This window comes from Budorcas taxicolor, chromosome 19 (genome assembly GCF_023091745.1).
Source record: "Budorcas taxicolor isolate Tak-1 chromosome 19, Takin1.1, whole genome shotgun sequence".
Taxonomy (NCBI): Eukaryota; Metazoa; Chordata; class Mammalia; order Artiodactyla; family Bovidae; genus Budorcas; species Budorcas taxicolor.
Window position 1 is genome coordinate 57,312,658 of NC_068928.1, and position 24,708 is coordinate 57,337,365.

The following is a 24,708-nucleotide window of genomic DNA, read 5'->3' on the forward strand; positions in this document are numbered from 1 at the left end:
GGTGGCCCGGGTTGTGGGGGGACATCCAAGCCCAGCGGGAATGATGGGTCTCCCAGCTCTGGGGGGATTGGAGAGAGGAATGCCCTGTTAGCAAAGGCTCAAGCAGGTGTAGAGGGCCATGCCTCTGAGACAATGTGTACCTGCCCTCCCCACCCCCCAGCCGCCCACTGCACCCGCAGCCGCTCACCCAGATCCCTGAGGGGCTGGGAGCAGCCAGCCCCTCCCCCAAAGCTGCAGACCTGCTCCTTGACAGTTCAGGACCACCCGGGGGCTTGCAGAGGCCCGGCTGGACCCACACTTCGGAAGCATGCTTTCCGACCGGGGCCCAATGCGCCCACCAGACAAGTGTAGGATAACCAGGCAAGACCAGCCCAGCCAGCAGCGCGGACCTTGGTTCGTCGTGTGGCCTTGGGCCCGTTCTGTTCCCTCTCTGGGCGGTTCTAGTTTCTCCATCTTTAAAATTTAGGTTCTAGTTCAGTCGCTTTCAACTTGAAAAAAAAGAAAACCACAGTTGTTTTTGTCATGAGGCATCATACAGACAGATGAACCAGAGCTTCTCTGGGGCTGGCAGGGCAATCGTTGGGGGGCGTGAGGGGTGGTCCTTTCTCCCCTTCGGCCTCTGAGGTTTGCCTGAGAAGCCTAGGACCCCCATGGAGCATCTCTCTCTCTGAGCTGCTTTGTAGGGCTCCCTCTACCTCTGACAGCTCAAAGCAAGAGCTGGGAACTCTCTCAGGGTAATAACTCAGTAATTTTAATTCAGATGGCAGCTAACATTTCCGAAAATTACATGCGACCCCCCAAACCTGCACCAGGCAGGGCTGCAGTCACGGCTCAGAGATGCGTTAGGACGAACCCCGCCCTGGTCCAGCCACCGCCAAGGCGCCTCCCCTCGGCCTCCCCGATCTGTCGAGGGGCTCTGCTCTTTGCTGGGCGCATATGGCTCTGCTGTGATCGCACGAGGGCTGTGTGTGTCGTAAGACTGCTGCTGGGCCACTGGGCTGGAAAGTGGAGGAGGTGGATATGGACCAGGCACCAGCTCCAAAGCCCTGGCTTGCAACCACTATCCATCCTAACCTGGTGATGTCCACTTTGGAGCCTGGGATGACCAGGTGGGGCCAGTGACCTACTGGGCAGAGCGGTGCAGAAAGGCTGAGCTGACAGCTGGGCTGGTCGGGGCGTGCCCAAGAGGAAGAGGGGTGTGTTTGCCGCCAGGGGAGGGGCTGGCAGTGCCAGGACCCTTTCAGCAGCTACTGCCACTTCACATCGTCCCAAGGGCTCTGCAGGTGGTGCCTTTGCCCTTCCTGGCATTGCTTGGGGCTGGCCTCTGTCTCCAGCCACAGCCTCGCGCCCTCCTCCTGGCTGGGGACCAGGCTGGTGCCAGAGGGCTCCCCTTTGACTCCATTCTCACACCCCAGCCACCGCCTCCTCTTCACCAGGGTTGCGCCATGTTCCCAGGAGATGGACACAAGAAATAGAAAAGGGATAAAAGGGGTCAGGACACGGACTTGCCTGGTGGTCCAGTGGCTAAAACTCCTTGCTCCCACTGCAGGGGATCTGGGTTCGATCCCTAGTCAGGTGACTAGATCCCCCATGCCACAACTAAAGATCTTGTATGCCACAACCAAGACTAAAAGAAGAAGAAGAAGGGGTCAGGACACATGCAGAGAGGGGCGTTCTAAGGATCGGCACCTTTTAGGATCTGGTTCACCGCCCACCTCCACCCATTCTACAGATGGGAAGACAGAGGCTGGAGAAGGCAGACTGGCTGCAGTCTTGTGAGCAGACCCTGGGAGGTGGACTGGGCTGGCTTGGCTCTGGTGTGACAGACGAGGCACAGCCTGACCAGGTGGACTGCGTGGGGCAGAGCCAGGAGCGTGCTGGTTGCCAGGGTGGCAGAGGGGGCAGGGCTGGCTTTTCCAGGGGTACCTGACACCCTTACCCTTCCCTGTCTCAACCTGGCTTTCACACGGCCGCCTCCCAAATGTCCAGAGTCCACACTCAGGTGGGGACCCTCCCTGCCTGGCACGGCCCCTCCCTTGCAGTAATAACCTACATGCAAAATGCCCCTAAGAGAAGAGGGTGGCAGAGGATGGGATGGTTTGATAGCATCATTGACTCAATGGACATGAATCTGAGCAAACTCCAAGAGACAGTGAAGGACAGGGGAGCCTGGCGTGCTGCAGTCCATGCTGCAAAGAGTCAGACATGACTGAGTGACTGATCAGCAACAAGAGTAGCCCTAGACCCCAAAGACCCTGAGTCAAGATGCAGGAAAGTGTGGATAAACAAGGTCCTGGGACTTCCCTGGTGGTCCAGTGGCTAACACTCTGAGCTCCCAGGGCGGGGGACCCGGTTCAATCCCTGGTCAAGCAACTAGATCCCACATGCCTCAACCAAGAGCTCGCATGCCGCAACTAAGACCCGGAGCAGCCAAAATAAGTAAATATTGAAAAACAAACAAGCTTATCCAATCTTCTTGGATAAATCATAGTGGAAAAGAATATTTAGAAAAGAATATATGTATACCTGAGTCACTTTGCTGTACAGAAGAGATTGGCACAACGCTGTAAATCAACTATACCTCAATTAAAAAAAAAAAAGAATGAAAAGAAAAAGATTCAAGAGAGCAAAAGTCAGGAGTGAAAGCGGGTGAGCTTGTCGATCGACTTCCCTTTCGAAGGCTCCTGGGGCCCTGTGGCTTCCCGCCAACAGCCAGATGGGAGCTGGGGAGAAGGCTTCAGGGGAGGGAAGGTATTTGCAGGCAGATGGAGGTTGGAGGTTTTGCCTCTGAAGCCTGTTGCTCTTACACACGGAGCTTCTGTTCTCCAAGACTCCCAGGAAGAGACAGGAGCAGCCGGAGAGCTGCCTTCCCGGGATCTCCAACACTGAAGTGACACTCACTATGTTATATATGTTTTAAAAAAAAAGCCAAGGCCACTGGGCCCTGCTGAATTTTGTGGGTTTTTTTTTTTTTTTATCCTGCTTTGTTCCCCCAAGGAATTAGAGGCAGCTTACAAAAATATGTAAAATACAATGGGATAAAAATAGATCAGAGAAAAGCTAGGCTGGAACAAACTGAACCAAGAGGGTGGAACATAGAAGTGCGCTCCAGCGTGAACTGCAGAGCGGGCTCTGAGCTTCCTACCAGTCAAAGCGAAGAGGGAAATCCCCCCGGTACGAGACTCACAAAGGCCACGCGGTTGGAACAATTCCAGAAGCGGCTTTTTCTGACACTGAGTTCTTTCTGAGAGGGGTTCTTGTGAGATAAGAGGGCAGGGCTGCAGCCAGTGTCCCCAGTACAGTCTCGTAACAGAATGGAAACGTATCTGTATGGCGGCGTCCCTTCGCTGTTCACCTGGAATTATCTCAACACGGCTAACTGGCTATACCCCAACAGAAAATAAAAAGTTAAAAAGAAAAAGTCAAACAGCCTCCTAACACATTCAGTCACGCAAACGCCATCTCTGCGTGTCTGCTTAAGGGCTTGATGCCAAGGCACAGATCAATAAAACCAACTCTATGGAAGGCCAGGCCCAAACCACCCAATCATTCATCCGAGAGAGGTAGTTTCAATTCTTCCAGACAGAGCGGGATTTCTCAGCCTCAGCACTGTGGGCACGTGGGGGCCTGGATCCTTCTTCGTTGTCGGGAGCTGTCCCGCACCCCGTAGAGATGTGAACTGGTGAGCCAGGTGAGTCCCTGGCCTCTGCCCACTGCATGCTGGGAGTATCCCCAGCCACCCATGCCCCACGTTGGTCCAAAATGGCCCCCGACATTGCTGAACATCCCCGTGGTCATGAAAACCACAGCTCTTATCAGAGTGGTGGGATACCTTTTCTTATTCTTGGCCCATTGCAGTGAAAGCGCTGGGTGGTTCCACTGGACCTCCAGGGAATTCCTTTTTTAAAAAAATAAATAAATAAAGGCCAGGGCCTTCCCTGATGGCTCAGTGGTGAAGAATCTGCCTGCCAATGTAGAAGGCAGGTGTTCGATCCTGGGTCTGGGGAAAAACCACGTGCCAAGGAGCAGCTAAGCCCATGTGCCACAACTATTGAGCCTGGGCTCTAGAGGCCAAAATCCACAGCTACTGAGCCCGCCTGTCCTGGAGCCTGTGCAACGAGAAGCCTGTACCACAAAGAAGGGCAGGCCAGGGAGCAAGGAAGACCCAGCACAGCACCTCCCCACAAAGACACAGTGAAGATCAAAAGTGAAAATAAATAAAAAGTAAAGGAAAAAAAAAATCCCAATTTAAAAAGGTTTTTAGGTCACTTTTTTAAAAAAATTCAAAGTATAAAAATGTTTATGGAGCCTTCTGGGAGGGAAATGGACATACTTGCATCTTGTTACCTACTTTAATTCAGAAAGCTGGCTCTTCATCTTAGCCAGTAACAGGTAACTCTGAGGGTCTTCTCAGAGTAGCAATCCCATGGAGGTGGTTTTCTGATTTCTCATCCTGGGGTCAGATTTGAGGTGTATTAAAAGGTGGCTGCATGGAGTGGGTGGTTATCAGGAAGTGGGGCCTTGGGGGGATGATTAGGCTTAGATGAGGTCACAAGAGTGGGTGTGTGTGTTAGTTGCTCAGTTCAGTTCAGTCGCTCAGTCGTGTCCGACTCTTTGCGACCCCGTGAATCGCAGCACGCCAGGCCTCCCTGCCCACCACCATCTCCCGGAGTTCACTCAGACTCACGTCCATCGAGTCCATGATGCCATCCAGCCATCTCACCCTCTGTCATCCCCTTCTCCTCCTGCCCCCAATCCCCTCCCAGCATCTGAGTCTTTTCCAATGAGTCAACTCTTCGCATGAGGTGGCCAAAGTACTGGAGCTTCAGCTTTAGCATCATTCCTTCCAAAGAACACCCAGGGTTGATCTCCTTCAGAATGGACTGGTTGGATCTCCTTGCAGTCCAAGGGACTCTCAAGAGTCTTCTCCAACACCACAATTCAAAAGCATCAATTCTTCGACGCTCAGCCTTCTTCACAGTCCAACTCTCACATCCATACATGACCACAGGAAAAACCATAGCCTTGACTAGGCGGACCTTAGTCGGCAAAGTAATGTCTCTGCTTTTGAATATGCTATCTAGGTGGGTCATAACTTTTCTTTCAAGGAGTAAGCGTCTTTTAATTTCATGGCTGCAGTCACCATCTGCAGTGATTTTGGAGCCCAAAAAAATAAAGTCTGACACTGTTTCCCCATCTATTTCCCATGAAGTGATGGGACTGGATGCCATGATCTTAGTTTTCTGAATGTTGAGCTTTCAGCCAACTTTTTCGCTCTCCTCTTTCACTTTCATCAAGAGGCTTTTTAGCTCCTCTTCACTTTCTGCCATAAGGGTGGTGTCATCTGCATATCTGAGGTTATTGATGTTTCTCCCGGCAATCTTGATTCCAGCTTGTGTTTCTTCCAGTCCAGCGTTTCTCATGATGTAATCTGCATATAAGTTAAATAAGCAGGGTGACAATACACAGCCTTGACGTACTCCTTTTCCTATTTGGACCCAGTCTGTTGTTCCATGTCCAGTTCTAACTGTCGCTTCCTGACCTGCATACAGATTTCTCAAGAGGCAGGTCAGGTGGTCTGGTATTCCCATCTCTTTCAGATTTTCCACAGTTTATTGTGATCCCCATAGTCAAAGGATTTGGCATAGTCAATAAAGCAGAAATAGATGTTTTTCTGGAACTCTCTTGCTTTTTCCATGATCCAGCGGATGTTGGCAATTTGATCTCTGGTTCCTCTGCCACTTCTAAAACCAGCTTGAACATCAGGGAGTTCACAGTTCACGTATTGCTGAAGCGTGGCTTGGAGAATTTTGAGCATTACTTTACTAGCATGTGAGATGAGTGCAATTGTGCAGTAGTTTGAGCATTCTTTGGCATTGCCTTTCTTTGGGATTGGAATGAAAACTGACCTTCTCCAGTCCTGCGGCCACTGCTGAGTTTTCCAAATTTGCTGGCATATTGAGTGCAGCACTTTCACAGCATCATCTTTCAGGCTTTGAAACAGCTCAACTGGAATTCCATCACCTCCACTAGCTTTGTTCGTAGTGATGCTTTCTAAGGCCCACTGGACTTCACATTCCAGGATGTCTGGCTCTAGATTAGTGATCACATCATCATGATTATCTGGGTCGTGAAGATCTTTTTTGTACAATTCTTCCGTGTATTCTTGCCACCTCTTCTTAATGTCTTCTGATTCTGTTAGGTCCATACCATTTCTGTCCTTTATCGAGCCCATCTTTGCATGAAACGTTCCCTTGGTATTTCTAATTTTCTTCAAGAGATCTCTAGTCTTTCCCATTCTGTTCTTTTCCTCTATTTCTTTGCATTGATCGCTGAGGAAGGCTTTCTTATCTCTTCTTGCTATCCTTTGGAACTCTGCATTCAGATGCTTATATCTTTCCTTTTCTCCTTTGCTTTTTGCCTCTCTTCTTTTCACAGCTATTTGTAAGGCCTCCCCAGACAGCCATTTTGCTTTTTTGCATTCCTTTTCCATGGGGATGGTCTTGATCCCTGTCTCCTGTACAATGTCACAAACCTCATTCCATAGTTCATCAGGCACTCTATCTATCAGATCTAGGCCCTTAAATCTATTTCTCACTTCCACTGTATAATCATAAGGGATTTGATTTAGGTCAAACCTGAATGGTCTAGTGGTTTTCCCTACTTTCTTCAATTTGAGTCTGAATTTGGTAATAAGGAGTTCATGATCTGAGCCACAGTCAGCTCCTGGTCTTGTTTTTGTTGACTGTATAGAGCTTCTCCATCTTTGGCTGCAAAGAATATAATCAATCTGATTTCAGTGTTGACCATCTGGTGATGTCCATGTGTAGAGTCTTCTCTTGTGTTGTTGGAAGAGGGTGTTTGCTATCAGCAGTGCATTTTCTTGGCAAAACGCTATTAGTCTTTGCCCGGCTTCATTCCACATTCCAAGGCCAAATTTGCCTGTTACTCCAGGTGTTTCCTGACTTCCTACTTTTGCATTCCAGTCCCCTATAATGAAAAGGACATCTTTTTTGGGTGCTAGTTCTAAAAGGTCTTGTAGGTCTTCATAAAACTGTTCAACTTCAGCTTCTTCAGCATTACTGGTTGGGGCATAGACTTGGATAACTGTGATACTGAATGGTTTGCCTTGGAGACGAACAGAGATCATTCTGTCGTTTTTGAGATTGCATCCCAGTACTGCATTTCGGACTCTTTTGTTGACCATGATGGTTACTCCATTTCTTCTGAGGGATTCCTGCCTGCAGTAGTAGATATAATGGTCATCTGAGTTAAATTCACCCATTCCAGTCCATTTTAGTTCGCTGATTCCTAGAATGTCGACGTTCACTCTTGCCATCTCCTGTTTGACCACTTCCAATTTGCCTTGATTCATGGACCTGACATTCCAGGTTCCTGTGCAATATTGCTCTTTACAGCATCGGATCTTGCTTCTATCACCAGTCACATCCACAGCTGGGTATTGTTTTGGCTTTGGCTCCATCCCTTCATTCTTTCTGGAGTTATTCCTCCACTGATCTCCAGTAGCATATTGGGCACCTAATGACCTGGGGAGTTCCTCTTTCAGTATCCTATCATTTTGCCTTTTCATACTGTTCATGGGGTTCTCAATCAAGAATACTGAAGTGGCTTGCCATTCCCTTCTCCAGTGGACCACATTCTGTCAGACGTCTCCACCATGACCCTCCCGTCTTGGGTTGCCCTGCAGGCATGGCTTGGTTTCATTGAGTTAGACAAGGCTGTGGTCCTAGTGTGATTAGATTGACTCGTTTTCTGTGAGTATGGTTTCAGTGTGTCTGCCCTCTGATGCCCTCCTGCAAGACCTACCATCTTAGTTAGTTGCTCAGCCGTGTCCAACTCTTTGTGACCCTATCTATGGTCTGTCCATGGCATTTTCTAGGCAAGAATACTGCAGTGGGTTGCTATTCCCTTCTCCAGGGGAGCTTTCCAACCCAGGGATTGGACCCAGGTCTCCTGCATTGCAGGCAGATTCTTTACCGTCTGAGCCACCAGGGAAGGCCAGTCTGTGAAAAAGCTAGTGTCTTGATAAGAGCAGAGCCCAGAACTCACTCTCTATCCACATGTGAAGACACACACAGTGAGAAGTGGCCAAAGAGACTTCAGCAAAAGCCGACCGAGGTGGGACTTTCACCTTGGACTTCCAGCCTCCCAAACTGAGAAAAATAAGTGTCTGCTGTGTATGCCCTATCCATGGGTCCCGAGCTGATGGGGGTGACTCCCCACGTGCTGCTCATCTAGACGGGTCGTCCTGGACCAGAGATGGAATTCAAGGCCAAGCCAAGGAGTAACACAGGCAAGGGCAGCTGGGTGGGTTTGATGAACGTCTGACAGGCAGGAAGGTCAGCGTGGGCGAGGTTCTCCACCCCACCCCCCTGCCGCCTGGGGCCCTGCCTTCTTCCCCAGCCCCCCACCCGGGGGTCAGGATGCTTCGTCCAGGCTGGCAGTGGGGAGGGGCGGCTGCCCTCTGCTCGCACACTCCTGCCACCCACACGCCCTGGGCTTTGCACACAAAGTGGGCACCATTGACTCCCTGTCAACAGTCAGGGCTGGAGGGTTTTTTCCATCTGCACCCAGTCTGTCTGCCCTGTGACCCAAGAATCATTTGGAGATAACAGACCAGAGGGCAGTCTTTGGTGATGAAAATGGACTTTGTCGTCTGGACTCAATTGACCCAAAGGCAGATCGAACCTGTGACCTTGGCCCCCATCCATCAAAGTGAGTGCACCAGGCCGGGCCAGGGAGGACTCATCCATCATGGTGTCTGCGACCAGCTGGCGGCCTGTGTTCTACAGAAACCTCCCTCTTCCTCCCCTGAGTGAGGGTGAGGGGTGCAGGAGCGTCCCTCCAGATGTGGGAACTAGATACTAGAACCTTGCTCACAATTACAGTCTATTGTGACTCTCGACCCTTGAGCAGACCCAAGGCTGCAAAGGCGGCTCCTTCCGTGACTCCCAAGGCCTCAGGTTCAAGACCCTTCCCGGAACTCCCAGCTCCTTGACTTTTTCGGGGGATTTGTCTGTCGGTTCGTTTTTTCGTTGCCGCACACAGCATGTGAGGTCTTAGCTCCCTGGCCAGGAATTGAACCCCTGCCCCTCAGCCCGGAGCTCAGAGTCCTAACCACTGGACTGCCAGGGAAGTCCCTTTTTTGGTCTGTTTTTTGTGCCAGCTCCTTGAAAGTCTCCCAAGAGCCAGAGAGCCGGATCCAGCCGCACAGGGCCAGAAGCGGATCCGCCTGTGTGCTGCTGCTGGGGATCCCATCCTTTACTGCCTGCCTCGCCTCCGTTTCATGGCCTCCTGGACCCCCATCCTTGCTGCCCAGGTGAGACCAAGGTGGTCTTCTTCCCCAGTCCCTCTATGTCCTGCCTCTTAGGATTCCGCCGCCTGTTACCGACAGCTTTCCTGTCTGTCTGTTTCCATGTTGTTACTGTATCAAATGTGTGCCCGCTCAGTGGCTTCAGTGTCTGACTCTCTGCGGCCCCGTGGACTGGAGCCCGCCAGGCTCCTCTGTCCATGGGATTTCCCAGGCAACACTCCCGGAGGGGGTTGCCATTTCCTCCTCCAGGGGATCTTCCCGACCCAGGGTTCGAACCCCAGTCATTCGCACCTCCTTCTTTGGCAGGCAGATTCTTTGCCCCTGGTACCACCTGGGGAGCCCAACACAGACGTATTGTCTCACAGTTCTGGAGGTTAGAAAGGGCCTTCACTGAGCTAGGATCAAGGTTCTGGCAGGCCTGCCTTCCTTCTGGGGGTTCCAGGGGAGAATTCATTTTTTCACCTCTTCCAACTTTTAGAGGCTGTTTTCTTGGCTTGCGCCTCCACCCTCAACATCAGAGCCAGCAGTGTAGTACCTTCAAATCTCAGTCTCTCTCTCTCTCTCATTGGAAGAGATAAGCTATTGGGACATTCCCTGGGCCAGGACTGATTCCCTGAGCCCCAAATGTCCTGTTTCTTTGACTCTCAGGCTAGAAGTACAATCCACATGCCAGCCCATAGGCACAGCCTTGGGTCACGGAGGTCTTAGTAGTCTTACCAGCCTGGATGGGGTGGGGGATGCCTTTCTTGAACTTCAGTTTTGTTGACTGGAGGAGCTTGTGGTCATGCAGACGGAGCTGGTGGTCTTTGGGAAGCTCACCCAAGCCAGTGAGCACTGATTCTTTTCGACTGTAGAAGTGAGCGAATGGCTTTCTCCCTGGGGTTTTGTAGTCCAGTAAGTAGGTTGGTGCTTTTGAACTGTGGTGTTGGAGAAGACTCTTGAGAGTCCCTTGGACTGCAAGGAGATCCAACCAGTCCATTCTGAAGGAGATCAACCCTGGGATTTCTTTGGAAGGAATGATGCTAAAGCTGAAGCTCCAGTACTTTGGCCACCTCATGCGAAGAGTTGACTCATTGGAAAAGACTCTGATGCTGGGAGCGATTGGGGGCAGGAGGAGAAGGGGACGACCGAGGATGAGATGGCTGGATGGCATCACGGACTCGATGGACGTGAGTCTGAGCAAACTCTGGGAGATGGTGATGGGCAGGGAGGCCTGGCGTGCTGCGATTCATGGGGTCGCAAAGAGTTGGACACGACTGAGTGACTGAACTGAACTGAACTGAACTGAACTGACTGAAGTAGGTTCAATAGTTAGGAGTCTGGGCTTCCCTGGTGGCTCAGACGGTAAAGAATCTGCCTGTGATGCAGATTTGTTCCCTGGGTCAGGAAGATCTCCTGGAGGAGGAAATCACAACCCATTCTAGTATTCTCGCCTGGAGAATCCCATGACAGAGGAGCCTGGCAGGCTACAGTCCATGGGGTCACAGAGTCAGACACACCTGAGCCACTAACACACACACACACACACACACAGTCAGGAGTCTAGATTCCCATTCTGACACCCGCTTGCTGCATGAGCTTTAAGCGGTTGCTTCACCTCTCTGGGCCTTGGTTTATCTGCAAAATGGGTAGAAGCCACTTGAGCGGTTGCAGAATACTGGAGGAGGCCGTGATGAGCAACATGGGAGGGTCAGCAGCCCTGTTACTGGGTCCGCGCCCCTGGGGGAAGGGGATGCCCCACCCAGAGCAGATTTCCTAGAACCGTTGGCTCCCAGAGGCCAAGCTCCAGGGCAGGGACACAGCAGGATCGTCCCTGCTGTTGGACATCCCCGCCCTGCACGTCCAGTGGCTCTTGTGAGACCAACAGCTGTCCCCGCCAAGTGGCATCTCGGGCACAAAAAGCAGCAAAGGGGCAGGGCACGCGGGTCCACTGTTCCTGGCCCAGAGCAGCAGCTGAGGGTCACGGCGGGGGCGGGGGGTGGGTGGCGCTTCCTCTGCCCTCTGCCCTCCCCCAACAGCTCTCCAGCAGCCAGGCCCATCCCTACCGGACATAGAGCCCCTCCAGCAACACCTGCATGGCGTGGAGTCTCCTGCCCCCACCCCGAAGAACCTTTTATCAGGGGCTGGACGGAATAATAAATTTGGAGAAGGGTGGCCCCAGGGACCTGGGAGGGGGACACCTGGGCCCTTAAACATCGGGTCAGCACCCATCTGCTGTGTCAGGCATCCACGTGGACTTCTCACCAATCTCAGTTCCCCTGGAGGTCACGCTGTGGGTCCCCCTTTTATTGACACAGAATCTGAGGTTCAGAGAGGTGGCCTGGGACACCAGGCTGGGGACCCACAGAACCAAGGTGTGAACCCTGACCTGCCCGATGCCAGTGCTAGCGTTTGAGTGGGGGGTAAGGCAGATGCATGGGTACCCAGGAGGTGTGTGGCCACACGCTACCCAAAAAAGCCCCGGCTGGGACCCATCCCAGGCCTGGCAGAGCTCATGACCTCCATGAGTTCCAGGAGAACTGCAGAGCCCCTGAAGCCCCTGCTTCTCAGAGCTGTATGTTCATAAATGGAAAGGAGCGTGGGGCTGATGACTCAGGAAATCCACAGTCTGAGTTCAACGAGAAGCTCATACTGATGGTGATTAAAAATGAACACCACTGTTTGTACAGTGATTTGCACGTCCACTTTGCAGCCATGAATTAATTAATAAATGAAAACACAAATGCTGGGGGATCAGCTCCAGGGCACAGAAGAGGAGATGGGAGGTTGCAGAGGGGACATGCCAGAGCTCCCCCCACCCCCACCCCAGCCCAGCCCCCGCCCCCAGCTGTTGCCAGTGTTCCCCTGGTCTGGGGCTGGCTTTTTATCCTTGCATGATCCATGGTCCACTCCAGAACCCTGAGAGAGGAATATAAATGGGGGTGCGGGGTGGGCAGCTCCCCAGTTCTGAGACAGAGAAGATGCGAAGGGCCTGCCAGATGGGAGACCTCCAGATCTGACTCTCAATTCTTCTTCTTTTTTTAAAAAATAATTTTTCAACCAGGCAGACTAATTGATGGATATTTAGGTCATGTCCACGTTTTTCTTTACTTTTTCCTTGGCTGCGTGGCATGTGGGATCTTTGTTCCCTGACCAGTGATTGAAGTCATGCCCCCTGCAGTGAAAGTGCGGAGTCTTAACCTCTGGACCAGCAGGGAAGTCCCCCCAGCTCCCAGCTCTGATGCTCATTAGCTGCGGGACCTTGCCAATCGCCCAACTTATCGGCATGCTTATTTGTGCCTCTGTAAAAAGGGCAGGAATTGCGGAAGCTCATTCTCCAGGTGGGAAGATGTTTCCTGCAGCAGCTGTAACAAATGGCCACAAAAGCGGTGGCTTAAAGCAACAGAAATTCACTCTCACTGTTGAGGTGTCAAAGGGCTCCCCAGGTGGTGCAGTGATAAAGAAGCCGCCTGCCAATGCGGGAGATGCCAAGGATGCAGGGTGGATCCCTGGGTGGGGAAGATCCCCTGGAGGAGGAAATGGCAACCCACTCTTGCCTGGAGATGGACAGAGGAGCCCAGAGGGCTACAGTCCAAGGGGGTGCGAGGAGTCGGACACGGCTGGGCACACCTGGCACACACGTGGCGGTTCACAGGTTGGTTCCTTCCAGAGCCCCTGCGGGAGGAGCCCCTGTTCCGTGGGGTCCCTCAGGTGCCTCCAGTCTCTTCCCGGCGTCTCGAGGCTTCTTCTGTGGGGCTTTTCTGCATCTCAACGTCTCCAGTCGCCTTCTTTTCTCTTATAAGACACCCGTCATTGTGTTTAGGGCTCACCTGAATTCCAGGATGATCTCACCTTGAGATCCTTAATTTAATTGCGTCTGTGTCTGCGGAGACCCAGTTTCCAAATAAGGTCACAGCCACAGGCAGGAGAGGTGAGGACTTGGAACCTCCTGGAGGAGACCGGGTGGCCCACTACCGGGGGACTTGGGGAAGCTCACAGCCTGCGTGCACCTTCTGGGGGTGGGGGCCGGTGGGGGGCCTTGGCCAGGAGAGGAGGGCGGGGCGGGGGTGGATGAGGGGCTGTCTCCTGTCTGCCCTTATGATGACGTCTTTGCGGGCCACCAAGGTGCTAGGAGGCGCCCCCAAAGACGTCTCCAGGCCTATAATTGTTATTTTGTACCATCCGCGAAGTGGTCTCCTGACACTCTGTTCTCCAGAGTGCTGTGTGGGTGACTCTCCTAGCCTTGAACGAGCTCCCCACGGGCTTCATGATTAAAACACAAAACAGAGAACAGTCCTAAAAGGCGCTCCAGGTCCAGGGCCTATGCTTCCACAAACCGAGGCCCTGACCTTGCTTTGGCCTGCCATGGTGCTCCGCCCCTGCTCTCACACTGCTGACGCCCCACACACATTCCCTCCCCTCCCCCATCGTCACCAGAACCCCCTCTGAGAGCCTCCCCACCCCTCCCCAGCCCTTCTTGGCACCTGTGCCTCTGTTTGCCTTGCTGTCCTGCTGTGGGAGACCTGTGCCGGTGAACGTCTCCCCCTAGACTGAAGGCAGGGTCTCAGTCCTGTTTCGGGGTCCCCAGTTCCTGGCACAGAGATGCTCTGGGGTGTTTATGGAGAGAGACCTGGGTGTGAACCCCCCGACCATCTTCCCAGCGGTGTGCCCTTGGCTTTGCAGGGTCTTTCTTCTCCCCACGTCCCCGCCTCCCTGACAGGTAGGCGGGAGGGAGCCCGCCATGAGCCCATGTCCACAGATGAAGGTGTTCTGGAGGCACCGGTCAATGTCCGTGGCTAGGGCCCCAAGAAGCAGGGTCCCGACCCCAGCGACCCTCAGCCCACCTCCCACAGCCCCACCCCGGCCCTCTGCCTCCCGGGGGTGCAGCTGGCAGGAGCCCGGAGCTCTGGAGTCTCTTGGATCCTGTCCCTGCCCCACCCCTCCCCTCCGGGGCTCTAGGGGCCTATCTCTCCGTCTGTTTCCTTTTCTGACCCGAGTTCAAAACAACAACAACGACAACTCTGGGAGCGAAGGCCACGCAGAAACGAAAGCCAGCAGGCTCCGTCCTGTTGGCCCAGCTGCGGCCCTGTGGGGTGCTGCCGGCCTTGCCCGCTCTGTTCAGCAAGGAGGGCGCCTGTGTTGCGGGCGTCCATTCCCCCGCAACGCTGAGAGACCTCAGCCCGGTGGAGGGGCAAGGCCGCGGGGTCCAGAGCGGCGGAGGTGGAGGCCGGCCCGGGTCAGAGTCCTCAAGTGCTCCTTTGAGAGCCTCTGCAGACGTCCCGGGCCTGGGGGCAGGGGTGGTGTAGTGATTATAAAACAACATTTGCATAGAGATTTCGTGTACAAAGCGCTTTCTCAGGGGCGGGAGGCGCGCGGGTGGCCCGCGGATTCCGGGCTGGGAGGCCGCGGCCCGCTCGGCCCGCCCCGGCCGGCTCGGGATTGTGTGCCGGGCGAACAAAGCGCTATTCATTCAGAGATTTCCGATTCCCCCGGATTTCTCCTCTCTCCCTGCTCTCCTGTGAAGAGCTCGCTCCTGCTTGTCACTCAGGCCGGAGGAGGGGCGTCAGGGGTCCCCGCGGGCGGGGGCCTGATTCTGCCGCACCCTCGCCCCACCCCCTCGCCCTTTGGCTCCCAGGCTCCAGCTCCTGTGAATCAGAGCATTAAGGCAGCCTCGCTGGGGCTGGCTTGTGCAACTCTCCTCACAGCTCACACCTGCGGCTGTGCCTTCACGTGAAAAGTGTGAACCCGGGGGACTTCCCTGGCGGCCCAGTGGCTAAGACTCTGAGCGCCTGATGCAGGGGGCCTGGGTTCGATCCCTGGTCGGGGAACTAGAGCCCACACGCTGCAACCACGACCCGGTGCTGGGCCAAAAAACCCCACAAAGTCACCTGAACACAGGTTTGGGGACGTCTGCGTGTTTGGGAGCCTGCAGACAAGCAGTGTGTGTGCGGGGGCTCGCTTGTCTCTCCCCAGCAGCGCGCATCGGGCACGGGTCTTGTGTTCTCGGGGTGGGGTGTGGGGCCCAGGGCTCTGCGCCCCTGCGTGGGGCAGAAGCGGGAAATGGCGGGGCTCGGGCGTGCAGCCCGCCATGGCGGGGTGGAGGGCCTCCGCAGAGCCTGGCCCTTTAAGGGGCTCCAAGGAGCTATATAATAAGGTCCACCTTGGAGGCCTGAGCGCCTTTCTGCAGCCTCAGCAGGGCGGGGAGGGTGCAGGAGGTCATCGTGGGGCTGGAGCGGCTGGCCTTCGCCTTCGAGAAGGACGTGGAGACGCAGAAGGGCACTGGACTCCTGATTTTCAGGTCATGGACAGTGCGGCCGGGACCCCGAGTCCCCAGCCCCCCCCCACCCCGCCACCCCCAGCTTCCTCTCAGCTGCTCACCAGGGAGGTGGAGGAGGGTTTGGGCCCACCGTCCTGTCCTTCCGGGACCCCAGCATAGCCCCTGGCTTCTCAGGCAGCCCCTGTCCCCCCTTACATCCTCTCCAGGAAGCCAGAAAATGGGGCTGGCTGCTGGCCAAGCAGAGACCCTAGAGGGGTCAATTGAAAGAAACTGGGACGACCCCACAGGCCGCCTGAGCGCCAGGCCGGCCTTGGGCCCCTAGTCCATCGTCTCCACTGCAGAGTTCAGGGCGCTGTTGAGTCCAGAGGCTGGTTCCCGGAGGCCAGCACCTAGAGGTCCACGACTCGAGGGGCAGGGGGTAAAGGCCCTCCGGCCGCCACAGCATCCCTTCTGCCTTCTTCGCCCCCAGAGTCCGGCACAGCTCTGTGCATCTTCTTCACCAAAGGGCTCTGCGAGAAAGGTGAGTGGGCAGAGGTGAGGGCTGGCAGGGGTTCAGCTTGGCTGGGACTGGGGTGCTGGATTTGCACGTGAGGAAGGGGAGGTAGGAAGGGGCATGAGTTCATTCCCAGGGCAAAGGGCAAGTGGGTGGGGCCATCAAGGGGGCTACCCACCACCTCCCAGGGATGTCCCTGACTGCATAGCATCCATTAGGGCAGGCACGGCTGCCTGCAAGGAGACAGTCCCTTCTTTCTGCCCAGCTGTAGGGGGGAGTGTTTGTGGGTGTCAGGTGTTTGCTCCCAGGAGGCCCCTGAGTTCATAATTCTCCCCTGGCCAGGAGAGGGGCTTCCTTCCTGCCCCTCTGAGTTAATCTGGAACCTGTTCAGCAGCCCGCTCCATTCCTGTGTCCTAAGAAAGCTCAGGCTGCAGTCTCAGAAACATGTCTCCCCCTCCCCAATGGGGCCCAACCGTGCACTCTTCCAAACCCCTCTCCCCCAGTGAAGACATTCTGTGAGGGGGCGCTGACATAAATCAGGGTTTCCCATCTTTTGGCTCCCACTCATGGGCTCTTCCTGTAGAAATCCAGTTGCCCCTAGAAGTCTTGCCTCCAGTTTTGGGGTCTCCTCTAGAGAGCCAGGTTGAGAAACTCGGAATGAGTTTAGGACCTGCTTTTAGGATCCAAGTGATTCTGCTCCGGGGAAGCTGGGAGGCCAAGAGGGGCCCAGGCAGGGGACTGGGAGCCCGTGTGGCCACGTGACTAGTTTATGTTTGGGGCAGCCCTGGACAGTGGGGTGAGGAGGAGAAATGAACTGGTTGGTCACTCCAGGCTTTGAATCCTCAGCTTGGTCCATCCAGTCTCTAGAGCAGGGTTTCACAGAGATACCCTCTTGCAAAGAAATAAAAGTGTTCTTAGGTCTGGAAGGTCAGAGCCAGGTGAGCCAATGGCCAGAGGTGGAGAGTAAGACCATCAGAAGGAACACCTCCCCAGCACCCCAAAAATGCTACCAGAGAGTTGGCTCAGCACAACACTGGTCCTGTTTAGAAACTGAGGGGTATCTTTCCGGCAGATGGCAAGACAGCCTGAACGAAGACCGACAAAGAGCGAAATATAACCTTTCCATTTCCTTCTGAATTGTTACAAGGTTGGCTCTCACGTCACCACGTTAGATCTCCGGAATCAGGAAACATAGCGTTTGTATTATTTTTTAAGACATGAGTTCCGCAGGCCCTTAAAGAGTTCTTCCTTTGTGCTGGGACCTTGCTGGGTTGGGGGCTGGAGAGACCAGGGCTGGAAACCATACACCCCCCCACCCCCCGCCTCACCCCTGCAAAGTCAGGCTGGAGGGGATGGGGTGTGATGGGTGCTTTGGGGGGGCATTCTTGCGGTTCGAGAAGGGCAAGAGCATCATGTCGGGCAGAGAGGGCTGGGGGCTGTTAAGCCATCTCTGGCCCCCAGTTCTAGCCTCTGCCAGGGGAAGGGACGCCAGTACCTCCTGCTAGGGCTGAGCTGGGCCAGGCTATGGGTGCATGGAGCCCCCAGCCAGGTGCTCTGGGTCCCCAGGGAAGCTGTGCCCGTTGTGGCACGACCGAGGGGGGGGGGGCAGGGAGAAGCCGGTGGCGTGCAAGAAGGGCGACCAGTGCAAGTTCCTGCACCAGTACGATGTCGCCAGGATGCCCGAGGGCCACTTCTTCAAGTCCGGTGGGTGATGCCCCTTCCTGTGCTGCCCCCCGCCCCGAGGGAGGGGAAGGAGGTTTGGGAAGGGCCCCCAAAGGAGGTCTCGAGCGTCCCAGGTGGCAGCCCAGGCCACCCTGCTTCTCCAACCCTCTGGAAAAATCGGACCTGTCTTCTGAGCCCTGCTCCACTGCCCTGCCAGACTCAGGCACACGAAGCCCATCCTCCCCACCCTCACCCCGCCCCAGGGAAGGGGAGGGTGGGGCGGGAATCAAAGGCCGAATTGTTACCCTGCCCCGTCCGGCTAATCACACAGCCAGACGGGCTGTCTGGAAAGGAGGCAGTATCTGGAGCCCCAGGGAGGGTCGGAGCCAGTGTTTCCCAAACAGCCCACACTTTCACGGTGGGGCTGGACGCACCTGCCCCATTGCCGCCTCTTTCAACCGTCTCGATATTTTTCACTTCCTTCAGAAGACAGCTTCACATCGCTTCCCTAAACAGAAAACTGGCATCACTGATTGGGGGCTCCCGTCCTAGCTCAGTCAGTAAAGAATCCCCCTGCAGTGCAGGAGACCCAGGTTCGTTTCCTGGGTCGGGAAGATCCCCTGGAGAAGGAAACGGCAACCCACTCCAGTGTTCTGGCCTGGGAAATCCCATGGACAGAGGATGGGACAGTCCATGGAGCGGCAAAGAGTCAGACCCAACTGAGCGACTAAACTACCGCAGCGTCACTGAAGGGGTAGAACGTCACTGAAGGGGCAGTCACGAGCTTCAGAAGTTCGGCCCCTGCAGGGACCTTGTGTGGTCAGCTGTGGACCCGCGCGTCCCCTCCCTCTGACCCGTCTTTCTCTTGCCGTCCGAGGGGCCGTGCAGGGGGAAGCCACCGCCTCCTTTAAGAACGGGATCTGTGCATGGGTTTCAGGCCTTAGCTTTCCCGATAAACTTTCACAGTTCAGTGCTTTTCAGAGCTGGAAGAAGCCTTAAGGATTATCTAGTCCAGTGGTTTTCACACTGTATTCGGAAGGGGGATTCGGAGGGAGAGGGGCCAGCCTCCAGGGACACCTCTGAGCCAGGCGGCTGGGCTTCGAGACGTCAGCGGGGCTGCGGGCAGCTGTTCCTCGTTAGTGTTGATGGGGTTGGGGGAGTCCTGGGTATCCAGGAAGAAGGCGCCCCCCTCAGGGTCAACAAGAGCTTCCCTCAGGCTCAAATCCTGTTTCCTGCCCCTTCCGGCCAGTGGCGGCAGTTCGTGAGGGCTGCGTCCCTTGTAGGAAAGGACCGAGTTTATCCGGAGCCTGGTCCCCCTTGGTCATAAGCTTAAACGACTCTATTCTTTTAATTAACCTTGCCTGGTTTCCTTGGGGGACTGGGGGCCGTGCTGGGCCTGGCTTGGGAACAGGACCAGGTCCCTGTCTGCCCTGGAGCAATCCCCAGCGTGAGGGCCTGTGTGGACACCAGGGTTGTGATGTGTAAGCCAGGTTTTTTCTTTTTTGGCTCTTGGAGTAAATGAATGAATATCTCTATTAGATATACTGTGCATATCAAAGTGTAATTATCGGTCTTACTGGAAGGAATGGTTTTACTTAAAAACTATTGTTGGGGAGATGTAGCAGCGGGAAAGGGCCGCTGAAAGGAGCTAGGAAGCGGGGGTCCTGGCCCTATCAGTGGATGAGTGCCCGTCGCAAACGTACCAGCCGTTGCGGCCCGGCCGACGGCAGGCGGGGTGCGGGCGCCACCTGCTGGCGGACAGAGGAACGGACAGCCGCACCGGGCGGCGCGGAAAAGGCCGCCTCTGCCCCTGCTCGCCAGTCCCGGGGGGTCACCTCCCTTCTTCCGAAGGCTGGAGCCCAGAGGGAGCGCTGTGCCGAGAGCCCACACGGACAGCTGCAAGCACACAGTGTGGACGCGGGGTCTCTCCTCGCTGAGCCACGGTGTCCTCCTTTGCGAAATGAGAGAACTGCGAAAGGGCGGGGGTTGAATTCTGGGGCAGCCATGGCGTTCTTCGGGCTCAGGCGAGACCTTGCTTTGCAGAAGCCCGAGGTATAGAATAGACCTGTTTGGAAACCAGTGGAATTGACATTGTGGTGTTCCTTTTGGCCCTGGAAAGCGCTAAGTTGCAGGCTTTTTTTTTTTTTAAGTACAGTTGATTTACAATGTTGTGTTAGTTTCAGGGTACAGCGAAGTGATTCATATATATATATACACACACACTTTTTTCAGATCTTTTTCCATTATAAGTTATTAAAAAATACTGAGTACAGTTCCCCATGCTATACAGTAGGTCTCGGTTGGTTATCTATTATACACACATACACAGATGTAAAACAAAAAATCCTGTGAAAAATGCCATTGGTAATTTGATAGGGCTTGTGTTGAATCTGTGGATTGCCTTGGGCGCTGTGTGCTGTGCTGAGTCGCTAAGTCATGTCCACCTCTTTGCAACCCTGTGGACTGTGGCCCTCCAGGCTTCTCTGTCCATGGGATTTTTCAGGCAAGAGTGCTGCAGTGGGTTGCCATTTCCTCCTCCAGGAGATCTTCCTGACCCAGGGATTGAACCTGTGTCTCCTGCATTGGAGGCGGATTCTTTACCACGGAGCCATTGGGGCGACCCCTGCCTTGGTCAGTACAGTCATTCTAACACTACTGATTCCTCCAGTCTAAGCACACAGTATGTCTTTCCATCAGCTTGCATCATTGTTGATTTCTTTCATCAGCATCTTCTAGTTTTTTGAGTACTACAAGTCTTTCACCTCATTAGATAGGTTTATTCCTGGGTATTTTATTCTTTTAGATGGAGTGGTAAATGGGATTGTTTCCTTAATTTCTTCTTCTGATCTTTCATTGATAAGTTGTAGGCTTTTAAGGAGGATGAGATTGGAAACACTCCCTAGTTCTCTGCTTGAATGAGGTGAAAAAAGGGCTGAGTCTTCCCTCTTGGTCCCTTCAGAGCCCCTGGGGCCTTGCGCGGAAGCTAAGCTGGCTTAGACTCCCTCCCCAAACTCCGGGTGGTCTGTGCCAGTAGGCTGGCTCCTCCTAGGAACCAGGAGTTTTAGTCAGAGCCACAGACAGACAGGTTACAGCACAGGCTCCGTGAGACCACAGGTGTCCCTCTGGGTCCCGTTTATTTCATCTCTGTGTCAACTTTGAAGCAGTGCTCTGCTCTTGCGGCATTTCCCCCAGAAAGAACTATGTAGGTTCTGGAAGCCTTATTGGTTTCATTGTAGAGATGAAGCTTTAACCATGGTACAGGGCTTCCCAGGTGGCGCTAGTGGTAGAGAACCCGCCTGCCAGTGCAGGAGACATAAGAGATGCAGGTTCGATCCCTGGGTCGGGAAGATCCCCTGGAGGAGGGCCTGGCAACCCACTCCAGTATCTTGCCTGGGAAATCCCGTGGACAGAGGAGCAACATCTCCACGCAGGGTCAGGGTCTTCCCGGATCTCTAGCTGCTGGCTAGGGGTCTCCTCTTCCCCACCTCTCCTCGTTCCTTCTCCCAAGTAGCCTCTGAATACCTTCAGTTCCAGTCCCTCCTTCTGAACATCTGGCCCTGCCCCACCTCCTCCAGGTGAGTGTATTCATACCCAAGCCCCAATGAGCCAATACGTGTGGGATCCGCCTTTCTTAGCTTGCAGGAGGGAGGAGAAATTTCTTGCTATCCTCAAAAAAAGTGCTGACCCCCAGAAGGCAGGCAAGTGGCCTATATGCAAGGGGCAGGGGCAGTCTTGTTCCTGGAGGGTGGACGTGACCTTGAAGACGTGCCTGCTTGTGCACAAGGATTCCTGGGATTTTCAGGGGACTGCAACAAGGAACGTCCATTCCTCCACGTGAAGCCGGCCTTCAAGACCCAGGACTGTCCGTGGTACGACCAAGGTTTCTGCAAGCACGGTGAGGCCCTGACGGAAAGGGGGCTCCAGGGGATGTGGGGGTATCTCCTGGCAGGGGAGGGACGCACCTTCCTGAGGTGGCCTGTGGGCTCTGCCCCCTGCTTCCCTTGCTAAAGAAGATCTGTCTGGCCATTCTCTCTTTGCCCAGCAGGTCTGCTGTGTAAGTACCAACATGTCTGCAGGACAAAGTGTACTAACTACTTAGCTGGGTTCTGCCTGGAAGGACCCAGATGCCAATTTGCACAGTAAGTGTGAGAGACCAACCCGACCCCCACCCCTGACCCGCCCCCACCCTGTGCTGGGCCCACTCTGGCTTCTAGAGCCTTCCGTACCTTCACTGGCCCGAGGTGGGGAGTGAAGCGTCTGGCCAGCATCCACTCCTGAGGTTGTCGGGGCGGGGCTCCTCCTGCGCCCACCTCTCCTTGGTCCTGCTGGCCGTGCTGAACTCTGTTAGTGCTCAGGCCCTTCTCTGTGGGGTTCTGAGAACATGCAATCGGGGCAGCAGGCTGGTGTAGGGGGTGTTAGTGAGCCGGCGGTGGGAAGGGGAGCTTAGAGCCAGGCTGTGATTGTCTGTCTCGCCATGCCTCCTTCAGTTCCAAGATGAATGTTTCATTCAACCCAAGTTACCTGAAGGTGAGTGCAGGCAGGCAGGGGGCGGCGCGCTCACTCCTTCCCAGCACGCGGCTCCCTGGGGAACCCTGACTCCCCAGCCCTGCACTGTTCCCCCAAGCGCTCACTGTCACACCGTCTGTTCTGAGAGCCCATCCCGGGGAAGGTGCTCATACCGGGTCTTTCCTCCCAGACCCCCTTGCACCTCTGTCATCTCTGCTTTCCGCAGAGCGTCTCAGCCCCTGAGCCCCTCTCCCTCTTTGGCTCCATTAACACACGTGTGGGTTTTAATGAAGGAACCTGTGGCCAAGCTGAGGCTTTGTGGTCTAGAGCTGTTCTGCGTCAGGGCCACCCTGCTTGTGGCTGGTCCCCGTGGGAACTGACGCTGCTCCCACTGATAACAAGCCTTGATAATGAGGGCCTGCATCCGGGGTCACGAGTCTGAGCAAACTCCAGGAGACTGTAAGGACAGAGAGGCCTGGAGCGCTGCAGTCCGTGGGCTTGCAGAGTCGGACACAGCTGAGCGACTGAACGATAGCCCCAGTCGGCAAAGCTCAGCCTGCGGGGCGAATCGGGCCCTCTGTTTCTGTACAGCCTGGAACCTAAGGGTGACTTTTTTTTAAAGGTTGTGAAGAAAAAAGAAGAAAAACCCAATGTAGTATTTTTTGACACATGGACATGAAAATTCCAAGCTTATAAATAGTTCCACTGGAACGGGGCCAAGCTCATCATTTACATTTCCTGTCTCTGACTGTGCTCACGCTTACGACGGCGTGATGGCAGAGTTGAGTAGCTGCAACACAGACCAGATGGCCTGCAAAGCCAAAAATATTTACTGTTTGGGTTTCTATAGAAAATGCTTGCTGGTCCCTGGTGGGGATGGCTGGATGCTGGTTAAGTCTGACAGAGGCCAAATGGGGAGCATGGGTGCTGGGGGGAGCTACTGAACTCTTGTTAAGTAGGGGTTCTGTATCCAGTGCTACGCCTTGTAGCTCAGTGGTAGATAATCTGCCTGCCAGTGCAGGAGAAACTGGAGACGTGGGTTCGATCCCTGGGCTGGGAAGATCCCTTGGAGAAGGAAATAGCAACCTATTGCAGTATTCTTACCTGGGAAATCCCATGGACAGAGGAGCCTGGCGGGCCACAGTCCGTGGTGTCCCAAAGAATTGGACACCACTGGGCATGAGGCTTCCCTCCGGAGCACTAGGCTGGGGTGGTGCTGGCAGGGGAGGAGGGCGACCCATGCTGGTCCCCGGTGGGACGGCTGATGGCAGCGGGGACGTGATCGTCTGCACTGGGGAATTCACAAGCGCATTTCTAACTTCCATCCAAAGGGATGCTTTCGGCAATTAAGCTGTAAAACAAGGCCATTCACGGCCTGAACGCCTGGCCAGGCCCTCTGCCCTCTGTGTAAAGCCGCCTTGTTTGTACACGGGGGGTGTCTGTACACAGGGGATGTCTGTACACGGAGGGAGGGGGGCGTTCTGCGGTGTTTTCTCCTGGCTTCACTTTATCTGCAGCTTGTCAAGCAGCCCCTGGGTTCCATACGTCCTCCTGCCTGGGAACCCTGCGAGCCCCGCTCCCTGACAAGAGTGCCTGCCTCCTCATCCTCAGATGAGGCCCCATGAGTCAGGGGCCGCCCACTGCCTGGGGCTCAGGTGCTGGAGTGGGGCCTGTGCTACAGGGTGAGTGATGATGGGGCTGGGCTCTTGCTGGGCTGAGGACGAGGGGAGGGGTGTTAGCAGCGGGTTAAGAAGCCAGACTCAGGTTTTGGCGAATTAAGAGAGAATGGGGCAATTTGGCTGGTAAACCAAATGTTCCAATTGTAAGGTCTCAACCTTACTTTATTTGCTTCCCCTGCCAGACAGACTTTCTTTAAAAGGCTAACAAGTTAAACATCTTTCAGGCCCTGTTTTGCTGCCCAGTGATCCCTTGAGTTATTTATACATAATGGTCTTAAGATGTGGTGGGGGGAGGGGGCAGCTTGGTAAGGAAGGGAATGTCACCCATCTTACATTTTTTAAAGAATTCATTTTATTTTTGGCTGTGCTGGGTCTCCACTTGTGGCGAGCGGGGGCTCCTCTCTAGCTGCGGAGCCCGGCCTTCTGGTCGCGGGGGCTCCTCTCTGGCTGCGGAGCTCGGCCTTCTCATCGCGGAGGTTCCTCTGGCTGCGGAGCTTGGGCTCTAGGCCGGGGGGCTCAGTAGTTTCCCACACAGGCCTAGTTGCCCCGCAGCCTGTGGGGTCTTCCTGGATCTGGGATTGACCCTGTGTCCCCTGCATTGGCAGGCAGATTCTCAACCACTGGACCACCAGGGAAGCCCACACCTGGCCTTTCTTGGTTGCTATCTTTGGTTCATCAGGAAGAAACCCATCATGTTTCACACCTTCAAGAGACAGACTCTAAATTATCCTCTGCGTTCTCTGTTTTGCAAGACAGCAGTATTGCTGGGATGAGAGGT

The 24,708-nt window shown here is 54.7% G+C and overlaps 1 protein-coding gene across 1 annotated transcript; it reads left to right on the top strand.

Annotated features, from left to right (window-relative positions):
• Positions 1-8,280: 8,280 nt before the first annotated feature.
• On the top strand, positions 8,281-21,888 carry CPSF4L (cleavage and polyadenylation specific factor 4 like). Its single transcript, XM_052658657.1, is given in 9 exon segments — positions 8,281-8,328; positions 9,188-9,340; positions 14,311-14,549; positions 15,510-15,601; positions 15,604-15,621; positions 16,060-16,110; positions 17,650-17,787; positions 21,548-21,640; positions 21,791-21,888. Coding segments are annotated over 9 exon segments (930 nt in total).
• Positions 21,889-24,708: the final 2,820 nt, after the last annotated feature.